General features: G+C 45.3%; 1 protein-coding gene across 1 annotated transcript in view; it reads right to left on the bottom strand.

Annotated features, from left to right (window-relative positions):
* CARMIL2 (capping protein regulator and myosin 1 linker 2) overlaps positions 1–27,272 on the bottom strand; it is a 591,305-nt gene that overhangs the window by 551,120 nt on the left and 12,913 nt on the right. Inside the window, 1 exon segment of the mRNA XM_030203654.1 lies at positions 23,983–24,052. Within this exon segment, the coding sequence (XP_030059514.1) occupies positions 23,983–24,052 (70 nt within the window).

Below are 27,272 nucleotides of genomic sequence, written 5' to 3'. Positions count from 1 at the left end.
ATCAAACCTCCCCCTTCCCTATTCTTCTTAATATTTATTGAACTTATTCACTTTTTATTAATTTTTTTCTTTTCTTTAAACAAATGAAAAGGTTAAACATAGCTTTAGTGAAGATCACCATCCACTCAGTTCTTCTAAATCACGGTGTTCATTTCACAGCCACTCAATGTAGCAGTATAAATACAGTGACAGATACAGCACACATTCAAAGGAGCCCCTCTGTTTCACTATATATAGCTTCTTCAGGAGCTGCCGATTTAATCATTAAGCATCCACACAGTATCCAGTTAACCACAGTGTCTTCACTCTAATGGTCTGTCAACCTCTTTAAACATGCAGTGCTCTTAACTTTCTTCAGTTTCTCTTCAGCACCTCAACAGCTGGACCGCCACTGTTACGCAGGTGCTGGCACATAACTTCCAGATTGGTGGCTAACCTCTGATATTCAATGCTGGGGCCCAGATATGGCTTGGCGTTGAAAATCTGGGCTTAATTCTGCCCATGGCTGTCAGTGGCTTAAAATCCACTGAATGCAGCAGGCTGAATATTGGCTTGAATGTGTATACTTCATATGAAGAGGCAATGCCAGTACAGGAGTATTAGGCACCCTAGGTGAAACTTCAGTTTTGAATCCCCTTCAGTTTCAATCTCTCAGTGTCCCCCTGAGATTTTAATATATTAAACTAAATAATTATGATCACCTCAACATTACCCCTCCCAGAGTGATCCAGCTAAGTGACTCTCTGAAAATTGTCCACCCTTCCTGCAGGTAAAATATATATTTCATGCACATAGTTGTTTCTGTAATATATTTGCATACACATAAAAGTACCCACTGACGGTTCTTTGAGTTTACGTGGTTGTCAGGCTCTCTCATTTTGCTTTGATTGCAGCTGCTTTATAACTTACCTCTTTCTTTATTAAAATTTACAATAAAGCCCATTCAAAGCAGTTTACATAAAAACTCATTAAACATAATACTTACCAATAAAATAAAGATGACAAAAGTACAGAAACCAACTGCATACTTCCTTTAGGACTCCTAATACTATACAGGTTTTCAGCATCTTCTTAAATTATTTAACATTGTTCTTTTAATTCATTTCTTCCACTTTAATATATGAAGCAGAAAAAAGCCAAATTTCCATCATTTTCTGTCCTGCCCAATTTCTGTAGGTAAACTATTCCACCATGCCCATTCCTGCTCCCAGAAGTTGTCGCCCTAAATGACCACCTAGTCTGCTGAATGGATAAAGCCAGTCCTTAGGAAATCCCACATCAACATCCATCTCTTCATATTGGAAGCTGTTCATCTTTACCTCTACTATCAGGCAATAATGTCCACTAGGGGGAGCAAAATGACCAAAAGACACACACGAGTAATCCAGCCATAGGAAAACAGAATACAGCTAGAATTACCTTGTCTGAAAACTGCCTACCACAATGTGTATACTTTTTGTCAGATTGTGAGGTGTTGTTCCTGGGGATGGGAGGAGGAAAATACATGGTATTTTCAAAAATGGGCAAAGTACCCTTTGAGCTCCTCCTGAAAACTAGCATAGGGGAGGTTGCCCTCTATTGGGGAAATTCTGGTACTACTGGTCACAGAGCTCTGTTAAGAATATAAGAACATAAGAATAGTCTTACTAGGTCAGACCAATGGTCCATCTAGCCCAGTATCCTGCTTCCAACAGTGGCCAATCCAGGTTACAAGTACACTGGCAGAAACCCAATTAGTAGCAACATTCCATGCTACCAATCTTGAGGCAAGCAGTGACTCCCCCCATGTCCATCTCAATAACAGACTATCCAGCTTATTTTCAAAAGAGAAAGACGCCCATATTTCAACCCAAATAGGGAGATGGACGTCTTTCTCCCATGTGCGACCAAATCGGTATAATCAAAAGCTGATTTTGGTTGTCTTTATCTGCACTCCGTCGCAGGAAAGAAGAAAGTTGACGGGGGCACGTCAGAGGAGTGGCGAAGGTGGGACTGGGGCGTGGTTATCGGCCGAGGAGAGATGAGCATCTTTAGCTGATAATCGAAACAAGAAGGGCGTTTTGGACGAGAATTTGGTCCGCTTTATTTGGACCCTTTTTTTCAGGTCCAAGTCCCAAAAAAGTGCCCTAACTGACCAGATGACCACTGGAGGGAATCGGGGATCACCTCCCCTGACTACCCCAGTGGTCACTAACCCCCTCCCACCAAAAAAAACCCACTTAAAACATTTTTTTCCAGCCTCTATACCAGCCTCAAATGCCGTACCCACCTCCATGACAGCAGAATGTGTTCTATCCTATGACAGCCTTTCCCTGGTTCTGATGTGGGTCTCGGCTGAGTGTGACACCTTTTCTGTTATGCGCACTGCACAGTCACATCAGCAATGCATTGTGGTGGGTGTAGGGTATTGGGCTCTGTGATTCCAGTAGCTTGTGTTAAATGCTCACGATGTTGGTAGTTGGTAGGCTCTACTCCCATGGTGATTTTCCCTCTGCTTACTGGGTCAGAGTGTGCCCTGTTTTGTTTCCGCTGTTATGATTGGGGTCAGAACCCCTCTCAAACTTACCTCTTTCCTGGGGGTCAGCTTCTTAGCTGGCTTCTGTTTCTTTTGTCTGTCCTTTCTGAGCTGGCTCTGTCTCTCTGTGCTGGCAGCTTCCAGCAGCATGGGGCTAATTGTTTCACTTTACTACAGCTGTGTGTGTGGACAGAGTTAGCTCTAACTCTCTTTGGGTGTACTGGCTTCAAGTGCTTCACGGTGTTGCATTGGTGTGGGTTGGGCCTCTATGGGTTTCAGTGTGCTCTCTAGGTCAGTGTGCTGTTGCCTGGGTCTAGGGAGTGTGACATCATCAGGGAGGGCCTTGATAAGGAAGTGGTGTTGTTTCCTTCAGAGCCTTTGCAACGGTGGTGTTTGCTTTAGGTAGGGTGGTGCAGTGTGCACTTCTGACTTTGTGTCTAGTTTCCCTGCTTACTTTTGCTAAGGTCCAGGTTAGTGTTAGTGCAGTGTGCACTGGTGACTGTGTGTTTAGCTTTCCTGCCTTTCCCTTATGGTTCCCCTGCTTTTCCCTCTTGGTTTTGGAACCATTGCTATGTGTAGGGCTTTGGAAGCTCTGTTGCTGATAGAAGTACTTCAGGGTTTGGTGTTGTTAGGAACACTGCAGAGTTTGCTGTTAGAAGTACTTCTGGTGTTTGTGCTATTGGGAGCATTGCAGTCTTTGCTGTTGGTGTTTGGTGATTTAGAATCACTTTTGGCTTATATGTTAGCTTCCCTGCTTTTTCCTTGTGGCTCCCCTGTCTTCCCTTTTAGTGCTAGGAGCTCTTCTGGTTGCTTGCCGGAGTAGTGCTTAGGATAGGGTTACCATATGGCTCCAGAAAAAGGAGGACAGATTGAGCCAGTCAGGTTTTACTTTCATTGCTTTCAATGGCAGCAAAACCCGGACTGGATCAATGTGTCCTCCTTTTTCTGGAGCCATATGGTAACCCTAGCTTAGGAAGCACCTTGTTAGTTTTGTATCTAGCTTGCTAGAGCAGTGCTTAGGTAGCTTGTTAGTTTTGTGTTTAGCTTGTTAGTGTAGAGCTCTGCTTGTAGCTTGGTGCTTAGTAGCACCTGTGTTAGCTTTGTGTTTAGTTCCCTGCTCTGTTAGTTTAGGGCTTAGGAAGTCCCTTTGTTGAGCAGGGCTTAGGAACTCCTGTTTAGTATAGGGCTTAGGAAGTCCTTTTGTCAGTTTACTGTTAGGAACACTCCTGCTGATTTAGGGCTTGGGAGCACGTAGATCACTTTAGGTTTAGGAGCACTTCTGTTTCCAGTCCTGGTCCCTGTGTCATCCGGTATCCAATAAGTCCTGCCAGCTACTCAAACCCAGGAGCTCAACTCCTGGGGGGCTTAGTAGCTAAGTGCATGTGAAGCTGTGTGGACCAGTCCGGTGTGCTCCAGTCCAGTGTTCCAGTCCTGTGTCCTCCAGTCCGGGGGACCAGTCCGCTGTGCTCCAGTCCGGTGTTCCAGTCCTGTGTCCTCCAGTCCAGGGAATTCCAGTCCAGTGTTCCAGTCCAGGGGGTTCCAGTCCTGTGTCCTCCAGTCCAGGGAATTCCAGTCCATGTGTTCCGGCTCGCTGGGTGGTGCCTGCAGTCCCTGCCGGTGTCGGTGTGCTTGCCCAGCGTTGGTTGGTGGGTTTTGCCTGCTGCTGTCGCTCCTTGTCAGCAGCCCAAGGGCTCACGTTTGCTCCAGAGCCCAGCCCCGCGGGCTCTGAACCTGAGAACCTGACAGATTGCAAAGGCCATGAGCCCGGCAAGAACCCCCACCCAGCTGACCCAGCTGGGGTCCAGCTCCATCGTTGTTCTTGATCCTTCTATGACTCTTCGTCAGTATCGGAATAAACTGTTGTCTCATCCTGTTTTGAAGAAGACCCCTGAAGCGGCAGCTGAGAGAAAACATGTCCGGTGGCTTGGAATCGCTGAAAACCCAGTTTCAGATATGGACCCTTTTATCACGCTCGCTGAATATCGCTGCAGCCTGGTCTTGAATCCAGCTTTGTGGGATACTCCTGAAGCTGTCGCTGAGAGGAGACGTCTTGGGAATTCCACACTCTGGGCCCAGCAGGGGTCCAGTCCCGTACAAGCAGCGCACCCAGACAAGCCTCTGAATCCAGTCCGAGCAGCGCGTCCAGCCAAGCTTCAGAGTCCAGTCCGAGGGACGCTTCTGACCGAGCCTCCGATGCCAGTTCAAGTGGCGCTTCCACTCAAGCCTCTGAGTCCAGTCCGAGGGATGCTTCTGACTGAGCATCCGAGTCCAGTCCAGAGGGTGCTTCGAACCGAGCCTCCTATCCCAGTTCAGGTGGTGCTTCCATTTGAGTCTCCGAGTCCAGTCCGAGGGATGCTTCTGACCGAGCCTCTGATGCCAGTTCAAGTGGCGCTTCCGCTCAAGCTTCAGAGTGCAGTCCGTGGGATGCTGCTGGCTGAGCCTCCGATTCCAGTCCGAGGGGGGCTTCTCACCGAGCCTCCGGTGCCAGTCCAGATGGCGCCTCCACGCAAGCCTCGGAGTCCAGTTCTAGTGGCGCTTCAAACCGAGCCTTCTAGTTCCAGTTCGGATCCCAGTTCCAACCCAATTTTTGATCTGGATCTGCATATGACACTCCAAGATTACCAGGTTGCACTTTTGTCTGATCCAGCCTTGAAGGATACCCCTGAAGCTGCCGCAGAGAGAAAGCGTGTCTCCTGGCTTGGGTTTGAAGAAAACCCAGTTTCTGCTATTGATCCCTCTACCAAGCTGTTCTTTTACCGCTTCCAACTCCTATCGGATCCAGCCCTGCGGGACACTCCTGAGGCCCAAGCTGAAAGAAGGTGGCTTAATAGTCCCGGGCCAAGTGCCAGTCCCGGCCGAGCTGCTGAGTCCACGCTGTGGGCTGAGTCTACACCGAGTGCTGAGGCCAGCCGTGATGCTGTGTCCACTCTGAGTTGCAGCAGTGGCAGCCAAGATGCTGAGTCCGGATCGAGTTGCAGCAGTTCCAGTCAAGATGCTGAGTCTGGATCGAGTTGGAGTTCCAGTCAAGATGCTGAGTCTGGATCGAGTGCAGAGCCCAGTCGAGATGCTGAGTCCACGATGAGCGCTGAGTCTACACCGAGTGCAGAGCCCAGCCGAGATGACGAGTCCACGATGAGTGCTGAGTCTGCACCGAATGCAGAGCCCAGCTGAGATGATGAGTCTATGATGAGTGCTGAGTCTGCACCGAGTGCAGAGCCCAGCCAAGATGTTAAGTCCACGATGAGTGCTGAGTCTGCACCGAGTGCAGAGCCCAGCCGAGATAATGAGTCTGCGATGAGTGCTGAGTCTACACCGAGTGCAGAGCCCAGTCAAGATGCTGAGTCCACGATGAGTGCTGAGTCTGCACCGAGTGCAGAGCCCAGCCGAGATGACGAGTCCACGATGTGTGCTGAGTCTGCACCGATTGCAGAGTCCAGCCGAGATGCTGACTCAGAATTGAGTTGCAGCTCCGGTCAAGATGTTGAGTCCGGTGAGAGTTGCCGTCCCGGTCAAGATGCTGAGTCCAGGTCAAGTTGCAGTCCTGGCCAAGATGCTGAGTCCGGGTCAAGTTGCAGTTCCGGCCAAGATGCTGAGTCCGGGTCAAGTTGGAGTTCCAGTTCCAGGCAAGATGCTGAGTCCGAGTCAAGTTGCAGTCCCGGCCAAGATGCTGAGTCCGGGTCAAGTTGGAGTTCCAGTTCCAGGCAAGATGCTGAGTCCGGGTCAAGTGGCAGTCCCGGTCAAGATGCTGAGTCCGGAGCGAGTTCCAGTGCCAGCCGAGATGCTGAGTCTACGTTGAGTACCGAGTCCAGCCAAGAGGCTGAGTCCGAATTGAGTGGCAGTTCCGGCCAAGAGGCTGAGGCCGGATCAGGTTGCAGTCTCAGCCAAGATGCTGAGTCTACTCCGTTCCCATTTCAGCCAAGACGTTGACCTCCTTCTGAGTTCCAGCTCTAGCCAAGAGGCGAGGTCCAGTCCGAAGTCCAGTTCGAGTCCCTCTCCGGCTTCAGATTCCAGGATGAGTATGGGCTCTAGCCCAGTTCTGGCTGCTACGTTTGCTCCAGAGCCCAGCCCCGTGGGCTCTGAACCTGAGAACCTGACATCCGGAAGTCAAGGAAGTTGTGGACTCCTTCAGGAGATGGTACCTGTTGAATAGAACTCCACTTGTTGCATCCAAGACACTGATCCTGCCTAGCAGCTGTTCTAAAGAGCCTCGTGGCGGCCAAAGCCATTCTGGTTTCCTAGTTCCAGATGTACTTTCTGCCCAGCTGCCCAGATTTATGCTGTGAAACCCATTGGGAGATTTCATCACAGCTACCCATGGAGACCTAAATTGTCTTTTGAGACCTGAAGCTCCCGTGGGGACACGGGAGCCTTGAGGGGGAGGTGCTGTTATGATTGGGATCAGAACCCCTCTCAAACTTACCTCTTTCCTGGGGGTCAGCTTCTTAGCTGGCTTCTGTTTCTTTTGTCTGTCCTTTCTGAGCTGGCTCTGTCTCTCTGTGCTGGCAGCTTCCAGCAGCATGGGGCTAATTGTTTCACTTTACTACAGCTGTGTGTGTGGACAGAGTTAGCTCTAACTCTCTTTGGGTGTACTGGCTTCAAGTGCTTCACAGTGTTGCATTGGTGTGGGTTGGGCCTCTATGGGTTTCAGTGTGCTCTCTGGGTCAGTGTGCTGTTGCCTGGGTCTAGGGAGTGTGACATCATCAGGGAGGGCCTTGATAAGGAAGTGGTGTTGTTTCCTTCAGAGCCTTTGCAACGGTGGTGTTTGCTTTAGGTAGGGTGGTGCAGTGTGCACTTCTGACTTTGTGTCTAGTTTCCCTGCTTGCTTTTGCTAAGGTCCAGGTTAGTGTTAGTGCAGTGTGCACTGGTGACTGTGTGTTTAGCTTTCCTGCTTTTCCCTTATGGTTCCCCTGCTTTTCCCTCTTGGTTTTGGAAGTATTGCTATGTGTAGGGCTTTGGAAGCTCTGTTGCTGATAGAAGTACTTCAGGGTTTGGTGTTGTTAGGAACACTGCAGAGTTTGCTGTTAGAAGTACTTCTGGTGTTTGTGCTATTGGGAGCATTGCAGTCTTTGCTGTTGGTGTTCCCTGCTTTTTCCTTGTGGCTCCCCTGTCTTCCCTTTTAGTGCTAGGAGCTCTTCTGGTTGCTTGCCGGAGTAGTGCTTAGGAAGCACCTTGTTAGTTTTGTATCTAGCTTGCTAGAGCAGTGCTTAGGTAGCTTGTTAGTTTTGTGTTTAGCTTGTTAGTGTAGAGCTCTGCTTGTAGCTTGGTGCTTAGTAGCACCTGTGTTAGCTTTGTGTTTAGTTCCCTGCTCTGTTAGTTTAGGGCTTAGGAAGTCCCTTTGTTGAGCAGGGCTTAGGAACTCCTGTTTAGTATAGGGCTTAGGAAGTCCTTTTGTCAGTTTACTGTTAGGAACACTCCTGCTGATTTAGGGCTTGGGAGCACGTAGATCACTTTAGGTTTAGGAGCACTTCTGTTTCCAGTCCTGGTCCCTGTGTCATCCGGTATCCAGTAAGTCCTGCCGGCTACTCGAACCCAGGAGCTCAACTCCTGGGGGGCTTAGTAGCTAAGTGCAGGTGAAGCTGTGTGGACCAGTCTGGTGTGCTCCAGTCCGGTGTTGCAGTCCTGTGTCCTCCAGTCCGGGGGACCAGTCCTGTGTCCTCCAGTCCGGGGAATTCCAGTCCATGTGTTCCGGCTCGCTGGGTGGTGCCTGCAGTCCCTGCCGGTGTCGGTGTGCTTGCCCAGCGTTGGTTGGTGGGTTTTGCCTGCTGCTGTCGCTCCTCATCAGCAGCTCAAGGGCTCACGTTTGCTCCAGAGCCCAGCCCCGTGGGCTCTGAACCTGAGAACCTGACATCCGGTAGTCCATGAGGTAGTGGCCATTTTTGTAACACAGTTTTAGATCCCTTTCATGTGTTAGCCACGTTACAGAACTTTGGGCCAGATGCACTAAACCTTAACGACCCTCTAACAACCCTTTAACGAAGGAAATTCCTAACTGTTGCATGCATTAAAGGCCTTTTTCCGAAACGAAGCAAGCGGCTAACGAAAACGGAATACAAAAGAGTAACTACCATTGTAATGTGGACAATTCGGGATGCACTAACAATACCGACGATTACACCGAATCATTTACTTCGACATATTAAACGTATGGTCAGAGCAGTCGTAAAGGCCTGAGCTGTCATCTCCCCGCTTTCCCCTGCACCTTAAAATTCCAAGCTGGCATGTTTAAAAACAAAAGTGAGATAAACAACACCTCCCCGCTTCTCTGCTCTCCTCTGAAGCCAATTTCCCAGTTCTGAAAACAACTTTAAGCTGCTCAGGTCAGGTCCCCCTCCCTTCCTCTGTTTCCCCCAGCCGGGGGCAGGCCCAGGTCTCTCTGCTGAGCTAAAGGGAATCACAGTGAAAGAGGTCTTTTTTTAGAAAGGAGGGTTTATGAAGGACGTCCTTTTGGAGTCTTGAGGAGGACCTCTTCAACTGCACTCTCCTGCTAGGATCACAGAACTAAATGCTCGCATGTCCCAATCCCCCCCCTCGCACGCCCCCACCTGACGTAAGCAACCTACGTAAGTTTAATACGTTTGTGTTGAAGTTTGTGGCTCTGCGCATGTTTTAGGAGCTGATTACCGACGGGGATTACGAATCTGTAATGCATTGTACTTTACAATACCGCACCGAACATGTGTAATTCGGTAAGCACTTTTACGTTTTAGATTTTTTTACATTTGGTTGATGCATCTGGGCCTTAGTTCTTCCCTTGAATGTTGCTGAAAGAGGGCATTGTACAGCATTCTGCCAGCTCTGACCTACTGCTAATCTCAGTACCAGGAAGACTCTTTGCCAGTGGGGCACAACCTCTGATCTGCAGTTAACTGTGAGTAAATGTGCTTATTCAAATAAAGGACTTTTTCAAAGAGATTAGTCTTCAGGTGTCAACTGGTGTGCCAAGGTTATACAGCAGCAACAAGTCCTAGAGGCCTGCTTGTATGCAGGTCCCTGGAGCACTTTTAGTGGGTACCGCAGTGCACTTCAGGCAGGCGGACCCAGGCCCATCCCCCCTACCTGTAACACTTGTGCTGGTAAATGGGAGGCCTCCAAAACCCACTGTACCCACATGTAGGTGCCCCATTCACCCCTAAGAGCTATGGTAGTGTTGTACATTTGTGGGTAGTGGGTTTTGGGGGAGGGGGGTTGGGGGCTCAGCACCCATGGTAAGGGAGCTATGCATGTGGGAGCGTTTTCTGAAGTCCACCGCACTGACCTCTAGGGTGTCCAGTTGGTGTCCTGGCATGTCAAGGGGGCGAGTGTACTACGAATCCTGGCCCCTCCCACGACCAAATGGCTTGGATTAGGACGTTTCTGAGCTGAGCGTTTTTATTTTCCATTATCGCTAAAAAAAAACAAATGCCCAGCTCACAAACGGCTAAATCCATGGCATTTTGGTCCATACAAACCGTATTTTCGAAACGAAAGATGGACGCCCATTTTTTTTGAAAATACGGTCTGTCCCACCCCTTCACGTACCCGTTCTCGGACATAGACACCCATGGAGATGGGCGTTCACATTCAATTATGCCCCTCTATGGCAACAGACTATGGCAACAGTTCCCAAACTGTACGCTGCGACACCCTGGTGCACAGCAGCGAATTCCCAGGGGTGCTGCAGCATCTTTCTCCCGCCTCCCAGAATCCAACATTGCTCCGTACTTTCCTCTCCTGCAGGTCCGGAATCTGCTGCTTCCTCCTTCTTTGCCCGCCACTGCTGCAGTGTTTGCAGCTTACATTTTTGGGCCGTTCGTGATTCACACAGGCACTGTGGGGACTTCCCTCTGTGTCCGGCGCTTGCAACAGGAAACTATCAGAGAAGGCTGGACGTGGAGCACCAAAGAAGAACAAACAGTGGCATGAAGAACTCAAGGATTCATGAATGGGGCATTGAACAGATGACTTTGTTTCTTTTGTCTCTCTTTTTCTTTTTTTTTTTTTTAAGTTTTTGAATTTTGCACCAAACATCCCAAAGGCACTAAGAGAACAGACTGAGCAGCAGCAGTAGCAACAACAGAGCACGACACTGAGGGCATCCGTGATACCCAGCCCTCCTACCCCCTTGCATGAAAAGTCAGGAAAACCCAGCAGAAAGAGGTTTACCTTAATTAAGACCAACTTTATTACCATTTCCAGTGCCAGTCATGAATGATACAAACTCATTATGTCCACCAACACTGAGAATACCTGATTGGGGAGAAGGAAATGTCTTGTGACCTCAGTGAGGTCTGGTTTGGCAGACATCTTGTGTATCCAGTATGCAAAGAGTCTGTGACTGTGATCTTGATGGGCAAGGTATTGCATAACTGAAGTTTTGTGTAACGGCCTCTTTTGAGGGACAGAATTACATGTCCCTATTGCTAATTGCTACAGCTAGAGTCTGTGTCAAAAGAATCCATTCTGTGGTGATAGGAAGGCAAAGGCTTCAATCTTTTAACATGAAGGGCCACATAGGGCATTTCAAATCATGTAGAGGGCTGGAGAGGAGTTGGATCCCCCTTGGAGAAGAGTTTGTTGAGCTGGGGAAAGGGGTGAATCCACTTCTTGCCTTTTCAGTGTTCAAGTACTAGGGAAGGACAGAGGCAGAGGGAATGGTTCCCAGGGGTGAGGCAAGTAAACTGTATCTACTTTTCCTACACACCTTTCCACAGCATCTGCACTTAGGGGGAACAAGAGGTGGTTGGATGCCAGGTGGGTGTTTGTGTTTATGTGTTTGTGTCTGTGTTTCTCTTTTCCCTCTCAATCCTTTTTATTCCCCACACCTTCCCTCTTTCTCCCTTTCATATTATCTCTCCTCTCATTCCACTCTTTTATCACCTTCTTTCTCTCCTAAAGGAACTTGTAGACATGTTTGATGCTATATTCCTGGTAGAGGGAGTCATCTCACATCCTTAGCCCTGCATCACCAAGCATGAAGAGCATCATCCCCTCCTCCAACTCTTTTGCCACTTTTCTGGTAGGGGAGGAAAGGGATCTCAGCAGTAGAAAGCTAAGAAGGAAGAGACAGAGAAGAGAAGGATGCTAAGTCTAAGACAGGGCTGCTCACAGGGAGAGAGGGAGAGACATAAAGAGATTGAATGGAGTGCATGGGGAGAACCCTTTCCATTCCCCCCCCCCCAAAAAAAAAAAAAAAACACTTGTTCTGGGGCCAGATCTTCTAACATTTTAGATTGGGGGGGGGGGGGCCCTGCCATGGGGGATGGTGGTTTAAAGAGGGAAAGAAAGTGTTATATGGCAGAGTACTAATACCGACAGTGCTGCAAAAGGAGCCCACTTTTTCCCCATTGCCTCTCTAGCATTCATATTCCTGCACCCTCGCCATGAACATCTCCTTTCAGTAAGTCTGAGTTTTAGTCTGGGGGTTGATATTAATGAGTCAGACAGTGGCCAGCAGGTATGAATCCAGCTGGGTGAGAGGGTTGCAGCTTCATACACTTCACCAGCGCTACAACCTCTGCTGCCACTCTCTGATCCTACCAGAAAAGTTTTCTGCAGCTTGACTACAGGAATGATCTTACCCAGATTGGCCATGGCTAAGTTCAGGGTCTTTGTGGCATTCTTGTAGGGTATTTTGTATAAATTCTACTTTACTGAACTATATTATTGGTGCTTGTCCTTATTTGAACATACAAATTACGTTTTAGGGCAAGCAAGCTCTATCTGCTTCCTTGATAATCAAAATAAATAGAGGAAAAGACTTCAGAAACTCCAAGCCAGCTGGTCCTAATTGTAACAAGACCGCTGACAGCACTATTCGGCGTGGCTTAATATTAAGCTCACGCTGGCGAGAATCCTCATTAGTCTACTACCTCTGACGCACTAGCAGTAATTATTTTACATTTTTTCAATTTTTCTTATACATGCTGTGCAATATAAGTACTGAAAAAGTACTTAGCTGTGACTGTGCTGGAGTAATAGCGAATGTCCGTGCCCAACAGCAAGCTCCTGTTTCGCTCTACGCTTCTTAAGGAGCCGAACCTTACATCTTTTCACAGCACCTTCCAAAAAGCCACCAGTTGATTCAATCAATGGGTGGCAGTAAGGTCTCAGGCCCAAAATGGACGTGCGCCAATTTTCATTTTGCCACATGTCCATTTTCGGCCCAAAAAAAAGGGCCTTTTTTGCAGGTGTGCTGAAAAATGAACCTGTGCACGTCCAATACACGCGTCTACACTACAGCAGGACTCGGTGCACCTTAGTAAAAGGACCCCTGAGTAATTCTCACTATTTAATTTTCCTAACATAAGGGGTAAGAAGTCTAAACTAATAACAAATTTATCATTTATCAAGCAGCAAAATTGTGGAGAGAGCTTCCTATTAAGATTAGATTCCTGAATATAAACTTTTCAGGAAACAACTGAAATCTTTTTTGTTTAACAAGTCCTATATTCTCTAAATGGGCTTTTTGCCCATACTTATTTTAACAATCTTATATTGTTTTATCATATTGAGATGACATTCTTCATTATAATTCTTGAATGATCATTTCAGTTTTTTAAACTTTGTAATCCGCATTACCTTCTTAGAGGTACATGCGGAATATTAGTTTTTGCTATGCTGTGCATTGTCTGCCTAATGTGTAACCAATCCTGATATAAACATCACAAGAAACTTGTTTTCTACTCCATAACCTCTATATCAGAAGATAGGTGAAATTCTAACTGGTGCCTTCATCCTGAATGTGTTTCTGAAATGTCCCCACTGTTTCCTGCTTCTCCAATATCTGATGTCCACCCTACACACTATGGGGCCAATGTAATAACATGCAGGAAATTAAGGGGCCCTTTTACTAAGGCGTAATAGGCCTAACACAGGCCTACTGTACAGTAGAAGGGCACTACTGCAGGACACGCTGCAGCGTCCCACAGTAGTTTGGCCATGGTAAAAAATATTTTTTATTTTTTGTCATGAGAGGCAAAAGTGGAAAGTAGGTGTGCCTGTGCTAATTGGGTAGTGCAGGCACATTACCGCGTGCTACCGGATTAGTGCGAGAGTAGCAAAGGAGTCCTTATTACCTCCTAAATAGGTGATGGTAAGGGCTCCTGGCAGCCATTTTTCTGTTGCGTTAAAGTAGCCACAGAAACCCATGTGCTGACAGCAGTGCCACCTACTTTTTAGTGTGGCTTAGCAAAAGGACCCCTTGATGCAGAGCTTGGTGTGGGTTCTGCATAACAGTTTCTGCACTAGTTTGGCTGCCCCATGCTGAAAAGAGTCTAGCACACAACAAAACTCTATGCAAAGACTTGTGTAGACATCAGAACGTCACACTTTTACATTCAGTACTAATGAGAGAACACAGATGCAAAGAATTTTGCAGGAGACCTAAAGGCTGAACATGCTGGGGTTGTTTTTAACTTTTTTTTATCAGTCAAGAACAGATAATGGAAGCTTGAATCAATACAGTAAGCCTGTTTTCTTTATAACAGTAATAATCATATGATTACACAGCACTTCACCCCAAGCCCACCCCATCATTACAAAGTCATCATCTCCTGGATTTCTGGTCAAATTTATAGTGTGGAGATAAGATCTGGAAGTCATCAGCATAAAGATGGTACTGAAAACCATAGGAGGAGATCAATGCTTCAAAGGAACAGGTATAAAGAGAGAAGAGATGACGTCCTAAGATGGAACCCTGAGGTACACTGACTGATAGTGGGATAGCAGTGGAGGAGGATCCACCAGAGAATATACTGAAAGTGCAACTGCAAAGGTAAGAAGAAAACCAAGACAAAACAAAGCCCTGAAATTCAAGTGAGGACAGCATATCAAGGAATAGGTGGTGATAAAAAGTGTCAAAAGTTCAAGAAGGATGAGGATTGAGTAAAGGCCATTGGATCTGATCAAGAACAGGTCACTGGAGACTTGGTTTCACTCTGTACATTCTGCAGAAGCAACCCTTAACAAAGATTGAAGTGGATCAAGAATAGCTTGAGATGAAGATCAGACGGCCTGTGCGAGAAGGGCATGGGTCAGAGGAGCGGAGGCCGCACTCGCACCAAGAGGAAGACCGAGCCAAGGCTGAGCCCATTGGAGGCGATTCGCCAGGGTTGGGCCAGCCGCGAGCACAGACCCTGCCGGCCACAACTGTTGGACGGCGTGGACTCCCAGAGATCTGGCCGGACGGCCAACTGGGAGGTGGAGTCTCGTGGCGGGAGAGGAGAGGCGGACACTGCACTCGAAATGAGGCAGAGAGACCGAGCCGAGGTGGGTCGATCGGAGGCAGCTCGCCAACAGGAGACCAGCCATGAGCACGGACCCTGCTGACCCGTGGCTGTTGGACCGCGTGGGCTCCCTGGAGGCCTGGCCGGACAGTCAACCGGGAGGCGGAGTCTCGTGGAGGGAGAGGAGAGGTGGACACCACGCTCGCAGTGAGGCAGGGAGACCGAGCAGAGGTTGAGTCAACCGGAGATGGCTCGTCAGCGGTGGACCAGCCACGAGCACGGACCCTGCTAACCCGCAGTTGTCGGACCACGTGGGCTCCTGGATGCCCGACTGGACAGCCATCCAGATTTTGGTACATATGCTAGTGCCCAAGTGGATTCACCTCACCTGAGCGCATTTGGCGAGAGCAGAGCAGTGAGTCCCTGGAGCGACTTGCGAGGCGGCGGATGGTAGTTCTCCCAGGAGCGCCTGAACTCGTGAGCCGCTGTGGTATGCTCCGACCGAAGGAGCGTTGGAGCGAAACTTGGACAGCGAACACCCAACATTTACTTCCTCCAACTGACGAGACCAACGGGGATTGTAAACGATGGAACGGACGGAAAGACACCTCAACCTGCAACTACACACCGATACTAGCTCCAAATCCAAGGCCGCCGAGCCAAAAGAGAAACGTGAGTTGAAAATAACTTTAAGCTCACCCCTCACAGACCCCTAGAAAACTCCTAAAAAAAAAAACCAACAACAACAACAACCCTACACTCCCACCTTAAAGAGAATCCCAAACAGACACAACAAAATGATTATCATCAAACTAATTCTAATAACCTACACACTATCCCTAATTCACCAAACACTAACCACCCCCTCACAAACACCAACAACATACCCACAATACTCAACCTCTTCAGATTACCCAGGCACAACACACCTCACCAGAACAACAATAATCAAAGCAATGAAAAAACCAAACCACGAGAACAAACATATCACAAAGGAAAGAAAGGACATAATAAACCCACACAACAAGAGAACAGACAACTTAAGAAAATCATCACAACCACAAACACAAAAGATCCCTACCAAACAATTCAGGTGGGATACATAAACGCCAGATCAGTAGTAAATAAAACAACAACAATAACTGACTGGATCACGGCAGACAATCTTGACCTAGTACTCATTAGCAAAACCTGGATTCACGACCACAAGGACCCCATAATCCTAGAACTCTGCCCTCCAGGCTACAAAATTACACACTGGACAAGGAAGGAAACAAGAGGAGGTGGAATAGCATGAATCTATAGATCCCACTTCACTGTAACAACAACCGCCGAGTCTATAACACCAAAACTCGAAATTGCCTCAGTTAGAATCCAAAGCAAAGGAAACAATGGATCCAAAAGAGTCCTCTCACAAGTGGTGTCTCCTTAAGCAAGGTCTTTATTTCAAATCAATAAAACAATGACCCGACACGAATCGTGTTTCGGCCGTAAGGGCCTGCGTCAGGGGTCTATTGACTTCCAATATAGAAAATAATCATATAGATGAAATTGACAAACAGTTAACTTTCTGCTAACTGAGATAATCTTCCTGGTTTTGAGAAGCTCCTCCTGGCCCTCCTTCCTTGAGACCTTCTCTCCCAGGCACCAGGCCTACCCCATCAAGCAGTAAACATTAGGCATCTGGCTTCACCATCAAGCAGCAAACATTAGACATCTGGCTTCCCCATCAAGCAGCAAACATTAGGCATCTGGCTTCCCCAGTTAGAATCCACCATGCTACCCTGCTTGATCATCTAAATGTGATCCTGTTTTACAGACCACCAGGGAATTGGCAAGAATGCCAGCCAAACTTTATGGATTTTATATCGAATACATGTATATCCAACTTCAACTTACTCATAATAGGTGACATAAACCTACACCTGGAAGACCCTAATGCAACCAATACACATGATTGCAAAGACTTCCTACAACTATGGGACCTTAACTTGCCTACTATGCAAGCTACACATGTCAAAGGACACACAATTGACCTCATTACATACAAATTATCCTTAGACTCAAACCTTATACTAACAGACACAAAATGGACAGCCATACCATGGTCAGACCACCACAAATTAAACGCAGCCCTACAATGGCGGAAAAAAGAAACGCAACCCAAGCAAGAATGCACAACCTACACCACTAGAGGACAGATTGACCCTGCTACATTCTGGCAACAGATCTACAAAAATGAATGGTTAGCACAGACAGACTCCAAATACTATCTCCAAAATTGGGACGACAGATGCAAGAACATACTAGACAAAATTGCACCACTACAAACAAGAACCACACAAAGACACAGCTCAATACCTTGGTTCAACGAAGAACTGAAAAAATTAAAAACACAAGTCAGGAGACTCGAACGCGCATGGCAAAAAACAAAAAAATGAACATTCACTCAAAGACTGGAAACAAATGCAAAGAAAATACAAATATACAATAAGACAAACCAAAAGAACATACTACAAAACCAAAATAGGACCAGACTACAAAGATGCACATAAACTCTACCAACTCATCAATAAACTAATAGACACCACACCAGTTATCACAACCAGCACAGACACCCCATTGGCAGACCAACTTGCCAACTACTTCAATGAGAAAATTATAAAACTTCGATCCTCATTGCCACTCAATACCACTGATCACGAAAAATTTATGGATTGCCTGGACCCTACTCCCGGTGAATACCCAGCAGACCAAACTTGGAATGACTTCGATCTGCTAACCGAAGAAACCATCACTCAAGCACTCAAAAACTTCTCCAAAACCCACTCCAAACTGATATTTGTCCCAGCAGCCTAATAAGAGTAGCCCCCAAACGCTTCATAACAGACCTCACGTCACACCTGAACTACATGCTACAACACGGACTCTTCCCCAAGGACAAAGGAAATATATTACTTACACCCATACCCAAAGACTTAAAGAAAAAAATCAAATGACACAACCAACTACCGACCAGTAGCATCCATCCCCCTGATAGTAAAACTAATGGAAAGTATGGTAACCAAACAACTCACCAATTACTTAAACAAATTTACAATATTACACGAATCACAATCACTCTCATAACCAAATTTAAACAACTAATTGCAACTGGAAACAATGTACTACTCCTACAATTTGACATGTCCAGTGCATTTGACATGGTCAGTCACCAAATACTCCCGAACATCCTAGACTACTTCGGGATTTGAGGAAATGTACTAAAATGGTTCAAAGGCTTCCTAACAGAAAGATCCTATCAAGTGATCTCAAACTCAAAAACGTCAGTACCATGGAAACCTGAATGTGGAGTACCACAAGGATCACCGCTCTCACCAACCCTTTTTAACTTGATGATGACACCTCTAGCCAAATCGCTATCCAACCAAGGACTTAACCCGTACATCTATGCTGACGATGTCACGATATACATCCCATTCAAACAAGACATAACCGAAATCACAAATGAAATCACACACAGCCTCCAAATAATGAACTCATGGGCGGACGCATTCCAACTAAAGCTAAACGCAGAGAAAACTCAATGTCTCATCCTGTCCTCACAATACAACACAAGCAAACCCAATACCATAAACACCCCAGACTACACACTTCCGGTCTCAGACAGCCTGAAAATTCTGGGAGACACAATTGACCGAAATCTCACACTCGAAGACCATGCGAAAAATACAGCAAAGAAAATGTTCTACTCAATGTGGAAACTTAAAAGAATCAAACCTTTCTTCCCAAGGGAAGTTTTCCGCAGCCTAGTTCAATCAATGGTACTAAGTCATCTAGACTACTGCAATGCCATTTACGCCGGATGCAAAGAACAAATCATTAAGAAGCTTCAAACCACTCAAAACACAGCAGCCAGACTCATATTTGGGAAAGCGAAATATGAAAGCGCCAAACCCCTAAGAGAAAAACTACACTGGCTCCCACTAAAAGAACGAATTGCATTCAAAGTTTGCACCCTGGTACATAAAATCATTTACGGGGAAGCCCCGACCTACATGTCAGACCTTATAGACTTGCCTAGTAGGAACGCAACAAGATCATCACACACATTCCTCAATCTCCACTATCTTAACTGTAAAGGGCTAAAATATAAATCCATATACGCGACCAGTTTCTTATACATCTGCACGCAGCTATGAAATGTGCTACTGAAGACTATAAAAACAACGCAAGACCTAACCACCTTCCGAAGGCTACTGAAAACAGATCTTTTCAAGAAGGCATACCATAAACAACCATCCTAAATACCAAATAATAACATTATACGCAATCTATACAAAACTGAACTTTTATCGCATGACTGCTTAACCTCTCTGCTAACAATGATCAAGTACTACCACTTTAACCTTATGTCGAATAGGGTCTCTCTATAGTCGATGACCTAATGTACGTTAAAACCCAATTTACTACCCAGGAACCTCATGCAATACCATAATGTATTTCCCTTTAACATGTATGTATGCACATGATATATCTATATACCATGATCTGTTCCATATATACCATGTTCCATGTATGTTACCATGTATGTACTGACCATAACACAATACCATTGTAATTCTGTTACCTGGAAATGACACCCGCCATTACGGCAAATGTAAGCCACACTGAGCCTGCAAATTGGTGGGAAAATGTGGGATACAAATGCTACAAATAATAATAATAAAACAGCAGCACATTCAAGGAGCCTGGGTAAAAGAGGGAGGAGGGAGTTGGAACGCTAGTTGAAAGGGAAAGTAGGGTCCAGTGAAGGTTTTTGAGGAGTGGTGTAACAGCACGTTGGAAGGCATCAGGAGCAGTTGCAGTGTTAAGTGATAGACTGAGGATATGACAGATAGAGGGGACAAACGTACGGGAGACAGAGCTGAATATATTGGTAGAAATGGGGCCAGAGGAACAGGTAGTGAATTTGGAGGAGGACAAAAGAAATGCCGTATCCTCTTGTGATTTTATAAAAGGAAGAAAGAGTGGCAAGGGTTGAAGGAAGGTTGTGAGAATGTAGTGGGGGAAAGACAGATGAAGGTGACCTAAAGAAGAACTCAGGATTAACCTTGTGAACCTTGTCATGGAAGTACTCAGCCATCCATAGTCTGGGCAAAAGGCGAAGTGGGGCTTGTAGATAGAGGCACTTTGAAGAAGGAGTTCAGTGTGGCAAAGAGACGAGAAGGCAAGAGAGTTTACCAAAGTGATAGAGCACTCTTGTTTAGAAAATGCAACAGCAAACTGGAAAGAGGTCAGCAAGAATTTTAAATGTATGAAGTCAGCATGGCTGTAGGATTTCAGCCAACCAGAGCAGGCACAGGAACGTAGGAAGAGAATTCTGGAAGTCAGCCAAGGCTGGGGTTTGGTGTGCCTTACAGAATGGAGAATGGGAACAGTATTATAGGAAGAGACGGCCTTATTGACAAACTTGGATAACATAGTGGATGAGAGGAGAGGAGTGGGGTAGGATTAACTCGGAGGAAAACATACAGCTGTGGCAAAGGGCACTGAGACAATATTTGATCAAAAAGACTAAAATTAAATATTATGAATCATATGTAGGAGGAGAAAATTGAACACTAAGAGGCTAATTGGCCTGGAGAACAATTTGTTAGACACACAGGATTTGATTTCAGTAAATGAGGAAACTCCCTCAGCAATGGCTTTAGCTGTTCTTTTTTTAACAGATTGTTAACATTAGGAAAGGCTTACCAATTGTGAATGTAGATATTGAAGATTATATCTAACCATTGGAGAGTGTGGTGGCTGATAGGATATGATCATCTTTTATTCCACCCACAATGGCTACTGTTAAATTTTTTGTATCTAAGTATTCATCATCCCATTGCATGCTGAATAACTGCCCCAGTTATTTATTGAAAACAGATCCAAACGTGTTAATAGAGAGTCTTGGAGACTATATATCTGTTATGCTGCACCTTGGTCTTTTCCCTAAGGAGAAGGGCAGTAAAATTTTAACCCCCTCTCCCATACCTAAGAACAAGATAGTTGGAAAAAAAGATGTCACCGATTATAGACCAGTTGCTTCCAGCATGAACGTTAGTCCCCAAGAATAAAGAAAGGGAAGGATGGTTTAAGAAAGAAGGCAATCTGCGAGTCAAAGTCAGTGAGAAAGGAAAAGAAGGACTTGTTAGGGTGTTGATAAATAGCTACCCCAAGAAGTGGTGGATTGAATAGGTGGATGAAGTGGACTTCAAAGGATGAAAGGCAATGAAACTGCGGAGGAAGAAGAGGTTTAAAACTACAAGGAGAGTGTGCAGCCTGACACCACCACCGCAGCCAACTGGGAGAATAAATGCTTACTGCAGCGATTGAATATTGATCTGAAAATGAGTATTTAATTGCTGCCTTTAATCTAGGGTATACTCAGTTTTAGAGCAGAGGTGAAAATGTGAACCTACAACACACAGCTTAAAAAACAAAAAGAAGAAAACCAAGAACAATTAAGGGAAATGGGACTTGATATACAGCCTTTCTGAGGTTTTTGCAACTACATTCAAAGTGGTTTACATATATTCAGGTACTTATTTTGTACCAGGGGCAATGGGTGACTTGCCCAGAGTCACAAGGAACTGCAGTGGGAATTGAACTCAGTTCCCCAGGATCAAAGTCCACTGCACTAACCACTAGGCTACTCCTCCAACAAGGGGTTCAATATTCAGTTTGGTTTAAGCAGGCAGGACCACACTGAGCAGGGTGGTCACCAATATTCAACAGCACTTAACTGGGCAATGCTGCTGAATATTGGCTCTGACCACAATGGCACTGCCCAGATAGTGTCAGAAAGGTCCAGGAGTTGAGTTGGTGAGGATCCAGCAGTAATTTGGGCATCAGTCACATTCAGTGCCTGTGCCGGCCTAGTTAACCGAACAGATAAGACCACACAAAAGGCAGTCCTATCTTTGCCCACATAGCTAAGCAGGTACAGTCACTGAATACTGGCTAGTGCCTACATAACTTCTGGGCCAGTCCCTGTCCCTGGATATTCAATGTCGATGGCCAAGCATTGAATATCTGCACTTAAATCTGCATATGATTGTAGCTGCTTAAAAACTACTGACCATCTTGGGCTGAATATTGGCCCAAAAGGTTTTCAATAGGATGCAGGATCAGGTAGGCCCATTGTTAATGTCTAGGTCAGTGTCCAGTGCTACTGTTCAATCCAAACACTGTCCAGTGTTACTGACCAATATGACCTCACAGACAGTTAAACCTCCTCCTCCTCCCTGAGTAGAAAACTTTACCACTATACAAAGAGAATCCAATCTACAGTTCAGCTGCTTGTAAGAACTGTGCCTATTGCAACATGGAGTCCATACCGGACAGGGACTTGCTCTAAGGAAAGAACCTAAAGGAGAAAGAGAAGGTAAAAAAACGTTGATGGAAACACAGTGGAACTAAGAAAAGTCAGCTCTCAGAAAAGCTGCTAGCACATGGCATACAAGGCACAGACTGAGCAGTGTTGCCAGATGGCAAAAAGATTTTCCAGTCCAAAACCAGCCCAAATATAGCCCAATATTAATATAAATATTAATAAGATAAATATGAATATTAATAAGGAAAATGTGAATATTAATAGTCAATATGAATATGAATACGTTCAATATGAATATTAATGAGGTCAATATAAATATTAATTAAGTAACCACAATCATCATAAACAGAATCAGCAGCAGCAAATCATCAGAATCAGAATCAGCAGCAGCATAATTATCACAATCAGCACCATAATCTGCAACACCATTTTAATTAGCACAAATTCATAACCATCCATCTACAAAACAAAAGGAGCAAGTTCCCACTACAAACCATCTGTTTTGATCTAAGCACAGAAGAAAAATACAGATTTTACTCCCCCCCCCCCCCCCCCCCCCGGTTTCAACCTAAATCATGTTTAATGTGGGATATAAATGTAAATAACTAAATGAGGATCTCATTCTCATAACGTGTCTGTTTTAGTGGCCCTTTACCAGAAGAAAAAATCTCTCTTCAAGATACAACACATGCTAGCCTGGTGTCCCTATAACGAGCCCCTCCAAATGCCACACTGATAACGATTTATAACAAGTTACTACTCTATTACTATTCTTCCTCTGTGAACATCAGCATGCTGAACAAGCCGGCAAGTTTGAGAATACAAGTGAGATTAAATAAAAATACTACCAATAAAGCACAACGTGGTTGAAACAGCTCATCATGGCTCCCCTCCGTCCCTCCCCCTCCCCAGTGACTGACTCACTGGCTGGCTCCATCTTCCTCAGGTCACAGCCACGGGCAGGCCCCTGATTGCTCTGAGCCTAAGAGAGCAGACCAGGAGGAGGAGAGCCGCCACGACAGCTAACGCTGTCCTCAATCCTCATCATTCCTGCCCCTTGCCTGTCTACCTCCTCCTCCTCCGTCCTCCAGCCAGCACTGCAGGAAACCTGGAGCCCGCCTCTGCAGGGCTTCTATTGGTCCAACTGGACCAACAGAAGTCACCGCGAGAAAACCACACCCAATCCGCAACCGCGGTGGTAAAAACCACCCAATCTCCCGCAGCTATCAAAGAAAACAGCAGTGCTCTCGTGAAACCTGCCCAATTCTGCGGCTAAACCGCGAAATTGGCAACTCTGAGACTGAACCTCTGCCTCTCACACCCAGCCTGCTGTGCTGGGCAAAGAAAGAGGGCTGACCCTAACTCAGACAGCCAACAACCAACAGGAACAAGCTCACAAGGAGCCAATCATAAGACACTGCAACTATAGATAGGGGGAGGCGAAGCCCCAGTAACCAATGCTGTCTATACAAATAATATTACCATTAAATATACACAATAATGCCCTCTGCCCCCATGAATATGAGGGCAGCACACCTGTCCTATGGCTTTTTGAAAACCCCAGTATTAATAGTGGGAGTTAGGGTGAAAACAGTGACTTCCAAATCCTTGTGGAAGATTTGTGACAGGGCTGTAGCGTAACAATACAAATGGGATTCTGTCAGGGAGGGTAAATGTCTAAGATGTGTAGCTCTCCAGGCTCTGGAGATGGCATGCCATAATGTGACATGAAAAGATTTGAGGCCATTTCCAAATCTGTAGGATGAGTTCTTAGAATTATGCCAAGGATATAGAACAGATTTTGCTAAGCTCTCCGTTGAAATAAAGGAAGTGGTAACGCATGTTTTCTGAATCTGTTTTCACAGTTGTGCAAGTGCCCTTACCTCACAGTTACTGAGATCCAGCTCTATATCACTGAGTTGACGGTTACATGCCAAGCCTTGAAGCACTGCTCTAAAAGAAATGTAAAAATCAGTAAACCACTATAAACTGGAACCATTATGAGTTTGAACAATACAAAAATCAGATTTGTTTTAAATTAAAAATATAAATGGAAAGCAAGTTAGGTACCATAGCTTCATAGATCAGAAATACACTAGTTAAAAAACAAAATTACCTTCTAGGATCATCTACATAAATTATTTGCACAACAGGAATACTTCAGTACCAGACTTTCTTCCATTTATCTTCACTGGACATGTTCTCAGTAATAAATTTTAAAACTGGTGTATTAATGAGTTTTATGTTTGTCAGGCTCTAAATCACAGTTGCAGTATATATTCTTCCTATTCAGGGAGGTGTTCACAGACCCACTGCATAAATTATAGATAATATTTCAACAGTGACACCTTCAGGTGCTTGAACTCTCACTTTGTGGACTCTGGGAGGTGGCATTCTTTGGCACAATACAAGTGTTGAGAGTACCATTGGCAGTGAATCTGAGAAACTGAGATAATCTCCAAGATACCCTGGCACGTAGTAAGGTCCATTCCTGTCAGAATATGAGCAGAATTAACCCATTTGGAGACATTATTCTGAGTGAAAGCACATTGTGCAGATGAAAACGGTAATGGAAATCAAACATGCGTGGGATAAACACAAAGGAATCCTGTTTAGAAGGAATGGATCCATGGAATCTTAGCGGTGATTGGGTGGCGACGCCAATAATTGGAAAGCAAAACCAGTGCTGGGCAGACTTCTACGGTCTAAGCCCTGATCGTGACTAAATAGATATGGATGGGCTTGAGTGTAAATTTTAAGGGGCTTCGACAGTAGCTTCAGAACTTTTAGTACAAGGAGAGTGTTGGGCAGACTTCTACAGTCTGTGCCCTGAGAATGGCAAGGACAAATCAAATTCGGGTATACATATAAAGTATCACATACCATGTAAAATGAGTTTATCTTGTTGGGCAGACTGGATGGACTGTTCAGGTCTTTATCTGCTGTCATTTACTATGTTACTCTGTTACTATGCTATTACCTTTGGGGTTGATATTCAGTGGGGCTTATCTAGGTAGGAACAGCTCCTACCTGGTTTTGTCCCACTGACAGGTAGACACCTAGATTTTCAGTGGTATTATGTGGATAGTGCTGTTAAATATCTGGTCTGACTGCCTCAGCAGCACTTTCTGGGTAGTGCCAGGGCAGTCGGGGGCAGAGCATGGGTAAAGCCAGGAGTTACTTGGCTAGCAACAAAGTTCAGCCTGCTAACAAGGTAACTGCCTGGATACCGGTGCTGAAAATCTGGGTAGTAAAAACCTGTTGCGGATGGTATTTTAAAAAACACTGATCACTGTGGGCTGAATATTACCATCTATACTGTCTTCACTCTAACAACCTAAGTACTTAAGTATTGCCATACTGGTCCATCAAGCCCAGCATCCTGATTCCAACAGTGGCCAATCCAGGTCACAAAAACCTGGCAAGATCCCAAAAAAGTACAAAACATTTTATGCTGCTTATCCCAGAAATAGTAGATTTTCCCCAAGTCCATTTAATAACGGTCTATGGACTTTTCCTTTAGGAAACTGTCCAAACCTTTTTTAAACTCCGCTAAGCTAACCGCCTTTACTACATTCTCTGGCAATGAATTCCAGAGTTTAATTACACATTGAGTGAAGAAATATTTTCTCTGATTCGTTTTAAATTTACTACATTGTAGATTCATCGCATGCCCCCTAGTCCTAGTATTTTTGGAAAGCGTAAACAGACGCTTCACATCTACCCGTTCAACTCCACTCATTATTTTATAGACCTCTATCATATCTCCCCTCAGCTGCCTTTTCTCCAAGCTGTCCTAGCCACTTTAGCCTTTCCTCATAGGGAAGTCGTCCCATCCCCTTTATCATTTTCGTCGCCCTTCTCTGCACCTTTTCTAATTCCACTATATCTTTTTTGAGATGTGGCGACCAGAATTGAACACAATATTCGAGGTGTGGTCGCACCATGGAGCGATACAAAGGCATTATAACATCCTCATTTTTGTTTTCCATTCCTTTCCTAATAATACCTAACATTCTATTTGCTTTCTTAGCCCCAGCAGCACACTGAGCAGAAGGTTTCAATGTATCATCAACGACAACACCTAGATCCCCTTCTTGGTCTGTGACTCCTAACGAGGAACCTTGCATGACGTAGCTATAATTCGGGTTCCTCTTTCCCACATGCACCACTTTGCACTTGCTCACATTAAACGTCATCTACCATTTAGACACCCAGTCTCGTAAGGTCCTCTTGTAATTTTTCACAATCCTCCCGCGATTTAACGACTTTGAATAACTTTGTGTCATCAGCAAATTTAATTACCTCACTAGTTACTCCCATCTCATCGGTGGTCTGAATTATTCTGAAGTCCAGCTTTCCCAGTTACATGACTATGGTGGGACCAATTCAGACAGCTTTTGGCTGAGCCTTTCAGCAATAGGTTTTGGAAAAGCCACAACAAATTTCTGTTTTGAGTGAGAGATGCAACCCAAAATGGTTGTCAGGGGCATCTTCCTAAGTACAGTTTTTTTTTCACCACTGAACTGGTTGAATTTTCCCTCTAGAACTGGCTGCGTGCTTCTGTTTCTTAAACAATATTTTCTTTTATTTCCCTGTCTCTTTTTTTTTTTTAGGATTTGGTCCCATTTGCATTACTTTATTTTGTTTCTGTAAGATCTTCTAACTGTCCACTCAGGGGGTGGTTTTGTAAAGCTTTTTCTTCATGTATGGAAAGGAAAAATTAGTTAATTACCTGATGATTTTCTTTCCTTTGGTCCCAAAGGATCAGTCCAGACAAATTGGTTGTGACCATCCGCCAGCAGTTGGAGATTCAGAACTCTAATGAGTTATGCTCACAACCTCCTGCACTTAGCAACCAAGCCAGTATGTGATAACAAAGTAGTGAAAGGTAGTGACTTCCAGAGAAAAAACTCCAGCCTCTAGATAGAAAAAGAGCTATGAAATAAAGGGCAAAACTAATGCCTTAGAAATAACAGAACCTGAACAAAACAGACACCCGAAATTATATAGAACCCAGAAAAATCGAAACCATCACAGAAGGGCAGCCTCTGGACTGATCCTTTGAGACTATAAGAAAGAAAATTATTGGGTAATTAACTAATTTTTCCTTCCATTACGTCCCAAGGATCAATCCAGACAAATGAGATGTACAAAAGCAATCTTTAAGAGG

The sequence above is a fragment of the Microcaecilia unicolor genome, chromosome 5 (genome assembly GCF_901765095.1).
Source record: "Microcaecilia unicolor chromosome 5, aMicUni1.1, whole genome shotgun sequence".
Lineage (NCBI taxonomy): Eukaryota > Metazoa > Chordata > Amphibia > Gymnophiona > Siphonopidae > Microcaecilia > Microcaecilia unicolor.
Note: the sequence above shows the minus strand (reverse complement) of the source record. Positions and strands in the feature narration are given on the sequence as shown.